Source organism: Astatotilapia calliptera, chromosome 14 (genome assembly GCF_900246225.1).
Source record: "Astatotilapia calliptera chromosome 14, fAstCal1.2, whole genome shotgun sequence".
Taxonomy (NCBI): domain Eukaryota; kingdom Metazoa; phylum Chordata; class Actinopteri; order Cichliformes; family Cichlidae; genus Astatotilapia; species Astatotilapia calliptera.
Genome location: NC_039315.1, coordinates 26,619,777 through 26,636,933, shown reverse-complemented (window position 1 = coordinate 26,636,933; position 17,157 = coordinate 26,619,777). Strand labels below are relative to the sequence as shown.

At 43.4% G+C, this 17,157-nt stretch overlaps 1 protein-coding gene across 3 annotated transcripts in view; it reads left to right on the top strand.

Annotated features, from left to right (window-relative positions):
- Positions 1–17,157, top strand: part of sphkap (SPHK1 interactor, AKAP domain containing) — a 36,123-nt gene that overhangs the window by 17,732 nt on the left and 1,234 nt on the right. For 2 of the 3 annotated variants that reach the window (XM_026191847.1, XM_026191848.1), the window contains exons 4-11: positions 6,330–6,389; positions 6,790–6,930; positions 7,912–8,164; positions 8,405–11,738; positions 13,053–13,208; positions 14,063–14,146; positions 15,722–15,771; positions 16,898–17,079. In XM_026191847.1, coding sequence (XP_026047632.1) covers positions 6,330–6,389; positions 6,790–6,930; positions 7,912–8,164; positions 8,405–11,738; positions 13,053–13,208; positions 14,063–14,146; positions 15,722–15,771; positions 16,898–17,079 — 4,260 coding nt within the window. The remainder of the gene's footprint in view (positions 1–6,329; positions 6,390–6,789; positions 6,931–7,911; positions 8,165–8,404; positions 11,739–13,052; positions 13,209–14,062; positions 14,147–15,721; positions 15,772–16,897; positions 17,080–17,157) is intronic. The other variant, XM_026191849.1, reaches the window with a different exon arrangement.

Genomic DNA, 17,157 nt, shown 5'->3' with positions numbered 1-17,157 from the left:
AGAGTTGGGGTCATAGATGGACACTCACTATAAATCTAACTGTATCATACAGAAGCTAAAACTGTACAACTGCCCTGTGGACAATTTCAGCATGTTGACAAGTATTCTGTGTTTAACATTTATTTTGTCTGTATCAGGCAATCCTCCGCACATTCACACACTACATTCCTATAGGCTCAAAATGGAGGGGTGATATGTTATGCTAGTGATCATCAAACAATTCTCTGTAAATGAGACATGTACCTGTATAAAGGTTAAATCAAAGAAAAATGTAATCTCTGATCAGCTACACCATAAAAAGGCCCCCAAAAATAGCCAATGGTCCGCTTGTTTGTTAAGCAGTATCAAACATTTCACAAGGTTAATTCCAAAAATAAATGTGCAATTTAACACATGTTTGGCTTCAAAGTTCAGTATGTGACTTGTTTTTCCTTAAAGTCTGTTAAAACAATGGCGAGGACATCTAGCACCTAAGCTCGCTGGTAAAACTGAAATTTGTTTTCCTTCTCTAGTAAAGGTCATCTCTGACCGTTTTGGTGGTCTGTCAGCACAGGTGGTCAGAGTCACCCCGAGTTCCCACACTGACCACCTGGGCTGAAGCCGAGCACAGCTGTAAATTTTCACGGGTTGAGCACCTAGTGAAGCACGAACGCGTGGGGAGACGCTCAACAGCAGGTCTTAGCCAGAGTTCTGACACGAACACGAGCCTGCGTGTAGACGTGCACACCCTTAAAAAAATTTACAATTTATTTTCACAATACTCTTAAATCACACCGTTACTTTCTGTGAAACAGCTGTTTGATAGAAATGAACCCTTTTGGCTTTTTCTTTTCTGAAAGCTCTCGTTGCTTTCACTGTTGCTCCTGGTTCAGTTTGGTAAGGCAAGGCAAGTTTATTTGTATAGCACAATTCAACAACAAGGTGATTCAAAGTGCTTTACAGAGACATTAGAAACAAGAACAAATAAAAAGCATAATTTAAAATTGAATAAAACAAGCAAATAAACTAATTAACAAACAAACAAACGTATATAAAATCAAAACAGATAAAATCAGAACAGTAGATAAAATCAGTAGTTAAATGTAAGTTTTGAAATTTAAGCTTAAAGTGTGGATTTGGTGCTTTATTCAAATGCAGCTGAGAACAGGTGAGTCTTCAACCTGGATTTAAATAAACTGAGTGTTTCAGCTGATCTGAGGCTTTCTGGGAGTTTGTTCCAGATATAAGGAGCATAAAAGCTGAATGCAGCTTCTCCGTGTCTGGTTCTGACTCTGGGAACTGATAAAAGACCGGATCCAGATGACCTGAGGGATCTGGATGGTTCATATTGGGTCAGGAGGTCATTGATGTATTTTGGTCCTAAACCATTCAGAGCTTTATAGGCCAGCATCAGAACTTTAAAGTCTATCCTCTGACGGACAGGCAGCCAGTGTAAGGACCTCAGAGCTGGACTGATGTGGTCCACTTATTTGGTCTTAGTGAGGACTCGAGCAGCAGAGTTCTGAATGAGCTGTAGTTGTCTGACTGATTTTTTTTAGGTAGACCTGTAAAGATGCTGTTACAGTAATCAAGCCTACTAAAGATGAATGCATGGACTAGTTTTTCCAGGTCCTGTTGAGACATCAGATCTTTTATCCTTGATATATTCTTGAGGTGATAGTAAGCTGACTTTGTTATTGTCTTAATGTGTTTTTCTAAGTTTAGGTCTGCATCCATCACTACACCCAAATTTCTCGCCTGGTTTGTGGTTTTTAGATGTATAGATTGAAGTTCTCTGGTGACCTGTAATCGTTTTTCTTTGGCGCCAAAGACTATTACCTCAGTTTTGTTTTTGTTTAGCTGGAGAAAATTGTGGCACAACCAGTCATTGATTTCCTCAATGCATTTACCAAGAGCCTGTACAGGGCCTCGGTCTCCTGGTGACATTGTGATATATATTTGTGTGTCATCTGCATAGCTGTGATAGTTTATTTTGTTGTTGTTTATAATCTGTGCCAGTGGGAGCATGTAGATGTTAAACAGAAGGGGTCCCAAGATGGAACCTTGGGGAACTCCACATGTGATACTTGTCTGCTCAGATGTGAAGTTACCTATTGATACAAAGTATTTCCTGTTTTCTACGTATGTTTTGAACCAGTTTAGTACAGTTCCTGAAAGACCTGTCCAGTTCTCCAGTCGTTTGAGTAATATGTTGTGGTCAACTGTATCAAATGCTGCACTGAGATCCAGTAAAACTAGGACTGACATTTTTCCACTGTCTGTATTCAGACATATGTCATTAAACACTTTGGTCAGAGCGGTTTCAGTGCTGTGGTTCTGTCTAAAACCTGACTGGAAGGCATCGTAGCAATTATTCTGTTTTAAGGTAGGTAGCAATCAGCTGGTGAAAGCAGCAGTCAAATCTCAGACGGAGAGGGAGTATTGATCTAAGACTCATGAGGTGGTCAGACACTCCAAATGAGTGTTAGTATGCTCTGCGGCTGCTCAGCGGGCTCAATAAACCACCTCGAAGGTGATTATTGTAAATGTCAGCATGTCCAAGGTTTGTTACTCCATCAGTTAGTGGAACTTTAACCATGAACTTCACTTAGAAAATGAATATAATTAGTGATAAGCTACCTTTATCCGTTAATCAGCTTCACTGCATATTTGAGTCAAGAGATTTGTACACGTCGTTCCTGATGCAACCCCAAATAGGTTTGTATCTCCTTTCTGACTTTCTAAGCAACCGTCTAAACCACTACACTATGAAGCCATAATGTAACTACTGATATAAAATATAAGTCAAAGCTAATAACCTCTTACTACTGGCTGTTGCTCAAAACTGGAGCCCATTATTCTTCATCACGTTCTAACATCAAACCATTTCTTTGTCCTCTTTATCTCACCCACCTGGTCGGTCCTTCAGAGACGGGCTGATGCACCTGCGTGTTGTCCACTATGTCTGATAGAATCAGAGCATGTCCCTGCGCTTGCGTCACCATGAGACGGCTGAATGGTCCTCTCCTTTCCCAAATGTAGAACAACCTCCTCTCGACTCTCGCCGTCTGATAGTGTTAAATTGCTTCAGTCCCCTCTCAAGGTCACGGGTCTGGATCGCTCGATTTGTTCTGCCTGTGGGTTGTGCGCAGGCGACGTGTTGGTAGACGGGTGGGAGATGTCATGGTGGCTTTCTCTGGGAACATTTCCAAATAATCAGCACAAGCGAATACTGCTGAGACATTCATAAGCTAGGGAACGGAACCGGCTGTTCATCCCGTGATGAGCAAGTGGACAGGAAGTGAAAAACTGCAGACACAAAACCAAACACAGTGAAAGAAGTTAAAAAAATCAATTATCAGCCTCCTTTTTGGATCAGATTAGGTTCAGCATGTGGAAATATTTTTATACTGGTGTGTAATCTAATGCCTGATGTGCATCTCACTGGCATTTAACGGCAATTGTGACAACAGAAAAGGTCGTCATCACGCCCTGTAAACTGATCTGAAAAGACGAGCAAAACGGCAAACTGCTTTCACTCCTCGCTGAGTAGATTGCTCTGATTATTTTGATAGCGAGTCAGCAAAGGAGAATGTTATAGGTGACACATGCGGCCCGTGAAGGGCACCAGACAAACATAAATGAATGACTAAATATCCATCCGTCCATAGTTAAATAAAAATCCACCATCCTCATCAGGGTGCGACTGGAGAGACTTTTCATAGATTCTGTCATTGTCAGCTGCCATTAACTTCACATCTTTTCTGTTTGGCTGAATCTGTTTTCGAGCAGCATTTTTCATCCTATTAGCCTTCATAGTTTAGAAATCATTGTTTGACTGGAAGATAGCAGATTGAAGGTGAGGGGGGAATTGGCCTTTCTGAATGTGTCACATTATGCTTTTGGCTGAAGGATATTTTGACTGCTTCCATCTGACTTTGCAGACAGGTTTTTTGTTTTTTGTCACTGCCCTTTCTTTGAAAGTTATCAGTCTTTTGTTTCTTTTAACTCTACCATTTTCTTTGATGAAGAAGCCCTGACTGTGTTTTAAAGATGGCAAAAACAGCAGAAGCAAATCCTCATGTTGGAATATAAACTCATGAGTACATTGGCCTATTTATCGCAGCAGTTGTTGCTTCACTTTAACATCTGCAGCTAGAAAATGTGACATTATTTCCCCCCCAAAATTACCCAAAAAAATACATGTGGATCTGTTGTGGCTTCTATACTTTGACACTGCTTTCTGGGACTAGATCTTCTTTAAGCAAACACAGATAAATGAGGAAAAGATGAAAGTCGTGAGGTATGTGTGCCGTCTCACAACTGCTGCTTAAAAGCCTAGCAGCAAACGCCAGGCACACCTCAGGAGGTTCAGGGGAAATTATTTCAAACTGTGATGGGCGTCAAAATGTGGTTATTTGAATCTATATTGTTTTTGCAGGTCTGTAGAGGAAAGAATGGGGTTAGATATCAGCAGGTAGAGCAGACGTGGAGGTGGCGGCAGTGAAAGGGAGAGCTAGCAGTATTCTCTCCCCCCCACCCCCAAGTTCACTGAGAGAAGAGAAGATACCACAGTAACTAAGAATGACTAAATTAATGAGCAACCAACAGATGGTTAGATGTTAGACACTGTGACCTTTCATGATCCTAAAAAAATCAACAAGAGCCAATTTTTTTTTTTTTTTTTAATGAAAACAAACTAGATTTGGTTATTCGTTTTTCTGTTATCTACAATCCCACAGGGATTTGTGAGGACACAAAATATGCAAACCTTAGGTGGAACCAAATACTGAACATAATCCAACAATAGGTGCAACTGAATATGTCCAGTAACTGTGGATCAGTCCTTTGTTGGAGTTTTTTGGCTTGTTCTCTGTATAAAACAGCTCACTGTACAGCTTCAGCTCTAGGATGTTGGTAGATTTCCTCACTCGAACTGCTTCCCTCAGGTCCTTTTATGTAATTTCTGTTTGATTACGGTCACGTTACAAAACGTTAACTTTATGCCCCTTATCTATCTTCTATAAAACCACTCGCATCCTCAGGGTGGCTGTTTGCCGCATGACCCACTTTCTCTATTGCTTCAATTCATATCCTGACATTTTCATTTGGAGTTTGCTGCTACGATTCAGAATTCATTGTTCCATCAATCGTGGCGAGCAGCCCTGACCGAGATGTAGCTCAGTCAGCCCAACGCATGGCACGGACATAACCGGGTTTCCCCTTCTCCAAACATAAACTGTTTGGAGGATTTTTTTTTTTATTTTTTATTTTTGTCACATCCATACACAAGACATTCTTTAACAACCCTCTGGCTTGCCACCATGACCTTTAAATGCAAACTGCAGACAGGCTGGACGATTCTGTCAGGAGAGCAGCATGTTCTCCATGCAGGGCTGCAAGGAGTACATACAGAGCAGGAGTCAACAAGTTGCTTCCCTGGATTCCTTTGTGACCTCCCAGACTATTACACACCTTTTTCTTCTAGTGGCTTTTGTCGATCAAGCGCGGGGTCACCCTCCTCTTGAATTTCCTTCATTGTATTTCTCTGAAATTGCCTTTGTATTATAGTTATTACAGTAATGCTCTCATATATGCCCATCTGTTAAACAGAAACGGAACAGCCAATCACATCAGGCCAATAACTGAAAACTACTGGTTCTAATTTTACCTTGCTAATCCTGAATGTTTTCATACTTTCCATTAACAATGACAGATATGTAATACTCTCTGAGTATCTATAATTTCCTTCTCTTAAATTATGAAATCGTGATTGCATTGCAAACATATCTCTCTGCCCAAGGCACTTCGAAGCACCCTGCACATTCATATTGAGTAGGGGTGCTACTCAAGGTGAACTGCACTCCCCTTCCAATGCTGTTGCAGCTGAGCTGTATTCATTTAGCCACACAGGACAAACTTGGCTGCGCCAACTTAGAGCAGAGGTTGTATGCTGCAGAATCAAACAGCAGCTATTGGACAGTCCCGGGGTCCCAGTACTGACATGAGAACTCCATCACATTAAACCTGCAGTCAGAGCCGAGGGAACGCGAGACCGGCAGGGAATGAAAGACGGGGACTATGACAGGCACGCTGTGAAAGCGTGGAGACAGCTGAAGAGGAAAAGCAAAAGAGGAGACATGGGGAAAGAAAATCATTTCTGGTTTACACCTGCTCCTACCAGCCCCTCTGAGACAAGAACATCTCCTTAGAAAGGCCTCTGTCAATATGACAATGTGGTGGCCTGAACAGACGGCTTCTGTAGTGTAGCTGATGGACAGGCAGTGCAGAAACTTCAAAATTACTGTAAAATCCCGTCATCCTGACGCCCTCTTTTTCTTCACTCTCAGGTCTGTTTTGTAAATCTGGACCCACAGAAAACTGACTGTCGTGATGACAAAAGCGTCAAGGTGAGCAGATTTCTCCTCCACCCTCATTTGTTCTCTCCTTGCACCCCCCCCCCCCCCCTCCTTCCTTCCCACTTTTCATCTCTCAGGAACTCTGGTCCTTGTATTTCACATACGATACATACATTGGCTCAGTTGCCATGGATTCAAGATCATTACCCAGAATTAGAGGGATGATTTGTGTAGAAAATATGCAGATTTTGCAGTCTTTTGCAGCTGGCGGTGGTGGGCGATCAATGATCATTCCACATGGTTCAAGTCTTCTCACAGGAAGAATTTTATAATTATGTGTCTCTGACTTGGAACCGCAGAGAGCACATTATGTTCAGCTTTGAAGTGACTTGACTAAACGCTTTGTTGTTATCATCTAGTATTGTCTCTGTGCTTGGATTGTGTCTTGCAGAAATTGGCATCTGTGTCTCCAGATCTGCCAAAGCTTGTTGAGTTACTGACCGTCCACCAGCCGAAAGAAAATGAGATCCTACTGCTGGGTGGATTAGAAGCCACAGAAGCTTGCCAAGCGCACCCACACCCCTCAGCTCAGGTAAGTTTGTAGTGGTTTTCTATTCGTTACAAGTATTTCCAGCCTTTGGATTGACTGGCCGAGAGAACAAGCTGTTCTCGTACAGCAGCGCTGTGCGATTAGATGTGAACCTTTTGTGCTGGGAAAAAGACCCCACATGAGGGAGTCCATTCGTTTTATGGAGCAATTCTTCCATTTTTAGTCTAGTAAAAGCATGTCCTCATCTTTTGAGGCACACTGCTATCTTGGCAAACACCAACTTCAGGTTTGACTTTTATTTTTGTGCAAAAAAAGCGATGCGTGTGTTCCAAATATAGTCATGTGAAAACTGGGCCGGTAACAGACAACTGGATTCAAAGTATGTCTGAATACAAAGCAGCAAACATCAAGAGTAAAACATTTCCATAAAAAAAAGTCTGATAAAAAGACATTTGGTTTGAACTTTTTCGATGCAAAGGATGCGTTCACACTTAATTCATCCAGACGCTACCGCAAATATGACTTTGTTCAGCAGGTGCGTGTAAAGAAAACACACCTGCAGGTACCGAGCAAAAAGTCGCTTTTTAATTCCATACTCTGAATTTTTAAACGGCAATAAAAATTACATACAGACACGTAGCTAACTAATAAGCCTTTCTGTTGGTGTATTTGTCATTAAATAAAAAATCCCCTGTTGCGGTTGCTTTTTTGAAGCTCATCCAATAAATAAATGTTTAAAACTGCTGTGAGAATCAATAAACAGCCCTATAGGAGCCTACACAGCCTATTAAACTTTCATTAGCAGGTCCGAAGCAATTAATAGTATATCAAATATATGGAAGAAAAACAGGCAATAGAGCTGTATAATGTTTTAAGAGATTTATAGTAAAGTTTGTGACTATGTGTTAACTGTGCTTACCTATGTGTTGTCTGTAGTGGGTTTTTTAATACTTTAAGACCTTTGGACACATTATATATTGAGTATGTGTGAGCGTACATGAAAGTTGTCCGTGCTTCGTTCAGGGTGGGCAGAGATGCACAGGTGTGTGCCTGCTTCAGTGTTCAGGAAAGAGCCAGCCTGGTAGCATCATCTTTGAGATCAACAAGTTCCTGATCGGCCTGCAGTGGGGAAAAGAGCGACAGTGTCAGCAGGGCAAAGCGGCTGGACAGCGCCTTGATGATGACACCAATCGCTCTATCTCGTCCATAGAGGAAGACTTCCTGACGGCCTCAGAACACTTGGGAGATGACAGCGAGGACGACGGCTTCAGAAATGGTGAGTACAGCAGGGTTTGTTTTCAGCTGGGTAAAGATTATAATTATTGTTGTTGCACTCAGAAATGTATTTTCTCTAAGGGAAATTTTAATTTGACACAGAGTCAGTGGAGGGCAAATCGGGATAATATTCTACTGTTGATGTGACATTTTGGAAACCGGTGGCGCTGCTTCCTAATCAGTGTAGACGTTTGTCATTCTCTCTTTCCACGGCTTTTATTTTTTCCCTGTCTGTTCACAGAGCCAGAGAGCGGTGACCTGGGAGAGAGCGTGCCAGAAGCTGCACAGAAACACTGTGTCAGACTTGCAAGTCATCGGGGACAGCTGGCACGTCATCAGCAAAGGGAGGATGCCGAGGTGAAAAAGGAAGGGCATCAGCGAGCAAGCATCCAGACTAAAGAGTCAGCGGGGTACTACGCCACCAATCTGGCAGAGTCGGTACTGCAGGATGCCTTCATACGGCTCTCTCAAGATGAAACCTCCTTTGCCTCAGAGGCAGCCATCAGTGTGTCCCTCTCTAGTTGCCCTCCCAACTTCAAGAGCCCTTCAAAGACTAAACAGCCTTCCCAACAGCGCACCTGCTCTTTTGAACTCCCTAAAATTGTCATTGTTCAGAGCCCAGACAGCTCTGACGGGGCTGCAGAATGGCCGGAGAACCAGGTGCCTCACGTGCCCGATCACGCTACCAAAACTGGAGAAAAGCAACAGAATGAGACGCAGGCTCACAATCCCCATGACAATGGCGGACACGTATCCAAACATGTAGAGGTGGCTTTGGCCTGTGCTGCCAATGTTATTGGCACTATTACTACCCCGCAGCTAACAGAACAGCTCGCCATGGAATCTGCTTCGGAAGAGGACGTCAATGAGGAGCTGCAGGAACCAGAAGATAAAGAAGAGTACTCCTTCTCCTCAGCTATGTGTGGCATGGCTCAGGTAGCCGGCGCTGTCGCAGCTGTGGACTTAATGGAGGAGCCCGGAGACGGCGGCGATTCGGACACAGATCCCGCTGAAATTTACACGGCGTCCCGCGGTCTGATGTCTGCTGCCGAGGCCTCCGCAGCCTTCACGCTGCACTGCAGCGTGGCAGAGGGAACCAGCGTTGAAGCATTTCGTGCCAACATTGCTGAAGTCCTGCATCGGGAAGCAGCTGAAGTGCTGACTCAGCCACAAGGCTACAGGAGTGTAGCCCATCTGCTGGAAACCACGCATAACAAGATAGTAGATGGCATTACGTTTTCCAAAAAAAGCTACACAGATGAAAGGGAGGTGGATGAATTAATAAATGAAGTGGCAGACAGTCTATTCAAGCACGCTTTAGAGAAGGCAAAAAAGAAAAAGGAACTGGAGGGTACCGGGAAGGAGGCGCCAAGCTTTCAGGTATTTCTGCAAGACAGTGTCAACAATCTGCTGTTTGATATTCTCTGCCTGACACAGAAAAAGATCAGCCACATCTCCACGTGTGACCAAGGGTCATGCGACACACGAGAGGGTGATGCTTGTGTTAAGGAACCTGCTAACATCAAGGAGGATGCCAAGGATCCATTAAGCCAATTACAGTGCTTATTTGGGCATAATGAGAATCTAAGCGGCGTGCTGCACTGCACAGATAAGTTATCCACAGTTGCAGGGCTGAAGGAGAAATATGCGCTTGAGGAAGGTGATGTCATTGCATCGTCCTCGGCAGCAAACATCAAAGAACAACAGCAGCAGTCATTGTGCAGGCAAACTCAGTCTAAACCCACTTCCTTGCCAGCCAAAGACTTTTCTGACAGCCAGCAGGGCAGTGGTGCAATCAGAGAGCCTTTAAGTGAAATCCCAGTTCAGGTCACAGAGAGGAGAGGACGACTGGGGACAGGCAGTGACAGCAGACAGGCCTCTCTGACACCTCAGTCCTCCCTGAACTCTTTCAGAATAGACTCAGAGTCCAGGACACCAATTACTTGCTATGCTGATGATTTGGCTTCCACGGTGGTGTCTATGGCCACAGAACTTGCAGCAATCTGTCTAGAAAACTCCACTGGGAAACAGCCCTGGTTCTGTGCCCTTAAAGGGTCCTCTGCTGAAGTCCCCGAGGGTTATTTGATCCCTGCTTGCCGCACAGTACTGAGGAGAAAAGAGGGTCAGAACAGCAATTCAGCTTCCAGAAAACATCGGGCGCCCCGCCTAAGTGAAATTAAAAGGAAAACTGAGGAGCAGCCAGAGCTAATGGAGCGGCTGGTCAACCGGGTGGTAGACGAGTCTGTAAACCCTGACGAACCGCAGGACCCATTTGCCCTCTTTGCCTCTGAGGTCACGGCTAGGATCCTGAACTGCCCTGAACTCAATGTGGTGGATACCTCCAAGACAGGCCAGCAGCGCAGCAGACTGCAGTGTGAGAGGTGGAGCCGTGGGAAGGCATCCAGTTATGAGAGCATTCCAGAAGAAGACACAGACCCATCCGGCACACCCAACACTCTGGGCCCGGGCAGCCGGTTAGGTCAGAACTTGAGTCGCGGCAGCTCGATTTCTAAGCAGTCCAGCTGCGAGAGCATCACAGATGAGTTTTCTCGGTTCATGGTTAACCAGATGGAGACAGAGGGCAGAGGCTTTGACCTTCTGTTGGACTACTATGCAGGGAAGAATGCCAGCAGCATCCTGGCTGCTGCTGTACAGCAGGCTGCATCAAAGAAAAACGGCCACCTTAATGTCAGGGCGTCATCGTGCCTGTCTAAACAGTCGAGCACCGAGAGCATCACAGAGGAGTTCTACAGGTTTATGCTTCGGGATATGGATAAGGAAAACAAAGAATATGGCATTGCAAAGACTAAAGAGTGGAGCAACAGCCTGTTCCCACCTCCTCTAAGAACACCCTTCTGTATACGTCAGTCTTCGGTGCCAGACCGGCGCTCCTCAGACTCGCGGCTGACTGTCAACTCGCCCATAAAAGCGAATTCTTTTGATGGATTTGCGCGGAATGTGCACGGGGACACATTAAATATCTTCCCCACCAACTCTGTGTCAGCCACAGGACTGTGCAAGTCAGACTCATGCCTCTATCAGAGGGGTAAGACTGACCAGATTACTGATATGCTAATTCATGAGACCTGGTCAAGCTCTATCGAGTCCTTGATGAGAAAGAACAAGATCATCGCTGATCCTGAAGACAGTATTGATTTGGAAGCTGCAGGAGACTCGCAGCCCCATGTGCAGCAGTTTGCCAATCGCCTGGCAGCTGACATAGTGGATATTGGCAAATCTGCGCTGGGGGGACAGCAAGATGTAGGTGGAGGCACACCTGGGTCACATCCACAGGCGCACATGCCTGTTGGTGAAAGGAGGAGGGGGTTCAAGCAATCCCATCTACGCTGTAGCCGAAGTAGGTCGAGCCAGGAGCAAGCTGGCAGCATCGGGGGAAGTGACAGCGGTTCAGCCTGCATAAGGGGCCCCAGAAATGTGCCGCTGATCCACATCGAAGGAGATCAGCGAGATGAAGAAACAGTCTCAAACCCTGAAAGAACAGGGGGACATCAAGAAGTGTCATCAGACACGCCGGCTACCAAGCATACGGAGAGAGCTCCCACCAACAGCAGCAGGTATTACACTGCTCACAGGCTTTTGTGTGAGTCCGACCCCTCCTTCTTCAGGCAGAGTTTTCTTTAATAACCCTGCAGCAGAATAGTCATCTACTGGATGTGAAACGTAGAGATTGATCTCTCTGACAAGAGTAAGGGAGAGAAATAAAAAAAGTGCTCGACTATTTTTAAACAAAGTATGAAAATCTGGACTAAACACATAAAATGCAGGTGTACAGTGCTATTTATAGAGTTTGATCAAAGCTTAGTCGGCACGCAGAGGATCTATTTACTGGGTGAACTAATCTATTTTAGCAGGTTTGGCTAGGCTGTGACTCACATTGTCTGGGTGATGTACTGTGTGTGCAGAAAGCTTTTAGCAGCTTCATCCTTTATCCACAGAGTGGCCGCTGAAGTCCCCTTTATCAGTACAAGCTGCACTCACACTAGGATAACAAACCACAAAACACTCGCTGATATTGAAATAGATAGAATCGGAACTGAGATTCTACTGAGACAGCCGAAATGACAAAGAATTTGGGGGCTGCATTGTCAGATACACGAGTAATTGAAACCAGACTGACGTTTTAGCAAGACAGGGACTCGGCATGGTGGTGAGATTTATTCTAATGCTGTAAATGTCTTGAGGGGCTTTCACGGGAGACAGCAGATTGTAGGACTGTCAAGGAGAACATTTTTAGTTCACATTTCTGGGGTAACAAAGACTGCATGTTTCCATTTGGACTGTAATGACACCACTAAAGTGTATGAGCAGCATCACTAATGTGCAAGAGAAGCCGATAAGTGGAATGTATGAAAGCTCAACGTAGAGTTTTATTGTTTTGTTTTTTTTTTTGTAACGCTTGATAAAACGTGTAATCCAGAAACAAGTGGAGTGCATGTGTTTGTCCCTTGTGTGCGAGTGCAAGTCAGTCACTCGCCGATTCAATAAAACCTGATTTCCCTGCAGAATTGAGGATGGCAGCTCTCAATCATCTGATTATGACTTAATTTAATCAGTGTCCTGGAAAAAAAAAAGCTGAAAATCCAACAGTGCCCATGGGAAATGCAGTGTGCTGGTGCATTAAAGATATTCAAAGGAATTGGCTTTCTTTTTAATAATCATTTCACACTCCAAAGACATTTGTCATTTGTAGAAAGTTACTGTTTACAGTAAGACATGATCCCGATATGGGCTTATAGAAAGGAGGTTAGTAGTAACAAATCTGGGTGTCTGCGTAACAATAGTAGTGCATAGAGGAGCAGGAACAGTAGCCAAAGTGACCAAAGCATTGCCGCCGACATTGTGGACATCTTGCGGTTTGCTCTCTCCAGCAGTGACAGGGACAGGACAGCCGTGGCTGCAGTAGTGAAGAGAGACAAGCGTTCTATGAGTGCTAGCAGTGAAGAGAGCATGGGGAGCTGGTCTCACATAACCCCCGAAGATGACCCCCACGAGGAGACCAGTAGTTTTATCCACCTGAGCGAGGGGTCAGTAACCGCTGCTCTTTTGATACTGCTCCAAACGCTGCTGCTCACACCCTCACCCCGCTCTCATTGGCCCATTGCTACTAACTGTGTTCTCCTGTGCCAATGCCAATTTACTCCCTGCCACTCCAGTATCCACACCTGCTAATGCAGTGTATGGCAAGAGAGCTCGCTCTGCAAAGCCAGTGGTGCAAGAGCTCTTATATCATGGATCAAAAGGCCAGCTCATAACATCCACTAAACCATTCTCTGCTTCATCAAATTCTCATTTATTTACCCAACTAATCACCTATTAAAATAAGTTTATGGTGTAAGATCCCCTTTTTCCTTAAAACAAAAAGAAGAGATGTATACCATAATGATTAAACTCATTTAATTTCTCAAACTGGACAATCAATGATCTGGGCAGTTCTGAGAGTTAATAGGAAGTAGCAAGGTACTGTGTTTAGAGCAAGAGTAGTTGTGCGCACCACCATAACACTGCAACCTCTCCATCTACCTGCTTACTTTAACTCTGCCTCATCCCTGATCTATGTTGTGACACAAGGGCACGGCTGCCGGCCTTGCCTGTCCACCCTCCCCACCTAACTGCCTCCAAATATGCCTCATCCCCATTTCCAGACGGACCAGCTGCCAGGCAAAAAAATACGAATCACCAGCTCTCCCAGCTTCAGTGCCCAGTTCTGCTGCAGCTGCTATTTATATGTTAATCACCAGCTAATAACATGACCTGCATCCCTGCGCTTGGACATTGTTCTCTTCACAAGTGAACGATCGTGTTGGATGTCTCGAGACATCATTTAAATGACACTTTTGCTGTTTTTTGTTTTTTTTGTTTGTTTGTTTTTCCTTCCTAGGAATGGGACCAGCAGCACGTCTAGCTTAGGCCTGGTAGACCTGGATTCTTTTTCTGATGTTCCCTCTCAAAGCACAGTAATCCAGTATGTTTCTGCTATCACTGTATTTCTCATTATGTCTCTGGTGTGTCAACAGTGACATTTTTAATACACACAAACCTTGCAGGTATTATTTTCTCTCACACATGCTAGACAAGGATATTAAGTGTCATTCCAGAACAAATAACACTTTTCTGTTTAACAGACAAAAGCCTTTTGAATTTTCTGCTTTTATTCTGTTCTTTTTCATTTGTCTAAACGGTAAATAATCAGGTTAACAGTGCAGATTTTTTTTTTAAATATCCAAAAAGGTTCGTAATTTAGTGAACTATTAAAAAAATCGTATTTTAAAACCCTGATTCCACAAATGTTTGCATGCTTCATAAAATAAGAGAATTCTGTGATTTTCGAATGTTAAAAACCCACATTTTGCTCACAACAGAACATAGAAAACATATCCAATGTTTAAACTGAGGAAATGTTGCATTTTTTTTAAAAAGAAAAAGGGTCACTTTGATGATCGAAGATGCCACACACACACACACACACACACACATGGTCATGGTTGCCACTGTGCAGCCTCTCCTCTTTTAACAACAGTCTGTAAACATCTGGGAACTGAAGAGACCAGCTGCTGGATGGAGGATTCTAGCTGTTCAGCAGTCCTGAGTTGTCTTTCTTCATATTGTTTCATCATGCCCCAGATGTTTTCAGCTGGCAAAAACTCTGGTCTGGACTCCTCTTGCTGAAATATGCAAGGCCTTCCCTGAAAACGTTGTCATCTGGATGTTGCTCTAAAGACTGTGTATACCTTTCAGCACTTTCTAGATTATGTCACACGTCTTCTTCTGCGCATGGTAGATTTAACCTGCATTTGCGGATGGCACGGTGAACTAACAGACAGCGATATCTGGAAGTGTTTCTGAGTCTATTCAGTGATTTCCACACAGCATCCTGTTTTTAATGTAGAGGGCCTGAAGATCGCAGGCATCCAATATTGATCTTCGGCCTTGGTCCTTGTGCACAAATTTCTCTAGATTCTTTGAATCTTTCGATGAAATTATGCGCTGTCAGTGATGAGGTGCTCTAAGTCTGTATTCAAAGGAACAGTATTATAAAACTCTTCCACAATTTGTGAAATTGACCTAATTCGTTGCAAAATGTTCATCCAGCTGGGTTTTTTTTTTTTTTTTTTTAGCTAATCGTTTTCATTAACTTGTCAAATTTCCCAGTTCAAACATTTATGTTCTGTTGTGAATAAAATTGGGTTTATGAGATTCTAATATTACTGCATTCTGCTTTCATTTACATTTTACAACATCCCAACTTTGGATTTGGGGTTATATTTTAATTACATGAAAATAAATACTGTTGCATTGCTTTTAGGTTACCAGAACATGTGCAACTTTGTAATTAGCGAGCTTTCAAGATGTGCTTGTATCCAGATTTTGCTACCTTTGGAGAGCCAGGCTTGATGCTTTTCCTTGCTGTAGCATTGCAAGTTGGTTATTTCCCATTTAAGCATTAATGATACTGCTTTTCCCAAAATTTCAAACTGCTTCATTAATGTATGTCAACATATGTGAAACTTTTAGTCTCCATTATTTTCTTTCTTTATAGCGAGGAGACTGAGAGATGCCACCTGGCAGGAGCCAAAGAGACTGTATTTGGTGAGTGTAGTTTCAAATTCGTAGTCATCAATGGTGTTATTTAGAGACTGGCTAATTTAGCGGATATTAGCTATTTATCAATTTGCTGGTATTGTTATTTATTAACTGTTAAAAAAAATCAAATAGTAGAGAAACAGCATTTAATGAAATTATGAGTGTTGATGTCGCATAGTTTGTCCTCTGGTGGACAATCTGCAACTTCCCTACTGGCAACACAGCACGATCTCAATTCAGCTCAATTAACAGTCGCCTCAAGGTGCTTTATATTGAAATGTAAAGACCCTGCAATAATAGAGAGAAAACCCCAACGATCATATAACCCATTATGAGCAAGCACTTGGTGATAGTGGAAAGGAAAAACGTCCTTTTAACAGGTAGAAACCTATTAGTTGATCAGCCAGAGATTAATAACGAAAAACGATTTAATGCAAAGTGGTGTATAACCACATAGTGATAAGAGGTGACGGAAGAAGAAATGCATCTAGGGAAGGCCCTAGCAGCCTAGGCCTATTGCAGTGTAACTAAGGGATCAACAACCAGCTGATCTGAGCAGACTTGGGTGAGTAAATGAATAAAAACATGCAACAAATGTTGCATCTAGTTCATATTCTCGTGCGTGTGTAAGAAAAAAACAAAACACTGACCGATATATTGGAATGTTGGATTTTTGAATCGCCAAATAATTGCTCTTAAAGTCTTATAGTGTTATATCCACTTGTGAATTATACACCTTCCTCAGTTTAAACATCTTATTACTCATCAGAAACTCTTGAGGGATTCAAGGCAGAGTGCTGTGATTAAGCCTCAAAAATTACACACACACACACACGTGTGTGTGTGTGTGTGTGTGTGTGTGTGTGTGTGTTCATAAAATCTTAAAGGTCCATTGTTCCAGAAGTGTTTTATCTCAAAGATCATCATTGTTTAAAGACTAAGCAAAACTGAGCCCAGGAGAGCTGAACACGCTGCGTGACTTTTTCTTTTGATGTTTCAGTGAGTTTAGAACAGGCTGAATTGTCTGTGCGCCCCAACACTGCTTTGTTAGTGAGGACAGTATAGCTATCATCAAGGTGTTATTCAGTGCTGACTCGTACTACGTTATGCCATATTATATTTGATCTGTTAGAGAGCAGTTCAGCAAGAACAGCAGGCGACAGAAGCATCAGGGAGCTGTTGGTGGTAAACTGTGACCTCGAGCCAGAGTGCATGGACCTGGAGCTGAGAGTGGCTCTACAGTGGATCGCTGCCTCGGAGCTAGGCCTTCCTGCTCTCTACTTCAGGAAGTCCAAAGAGAAGAGAGTTGCAAAGGTAGGCAAAGCTGCTGGCTTGTCAAATAATACATTTATAAGCAGATCATGTTACTGATGTATTGTTTTTGCTTTTTGT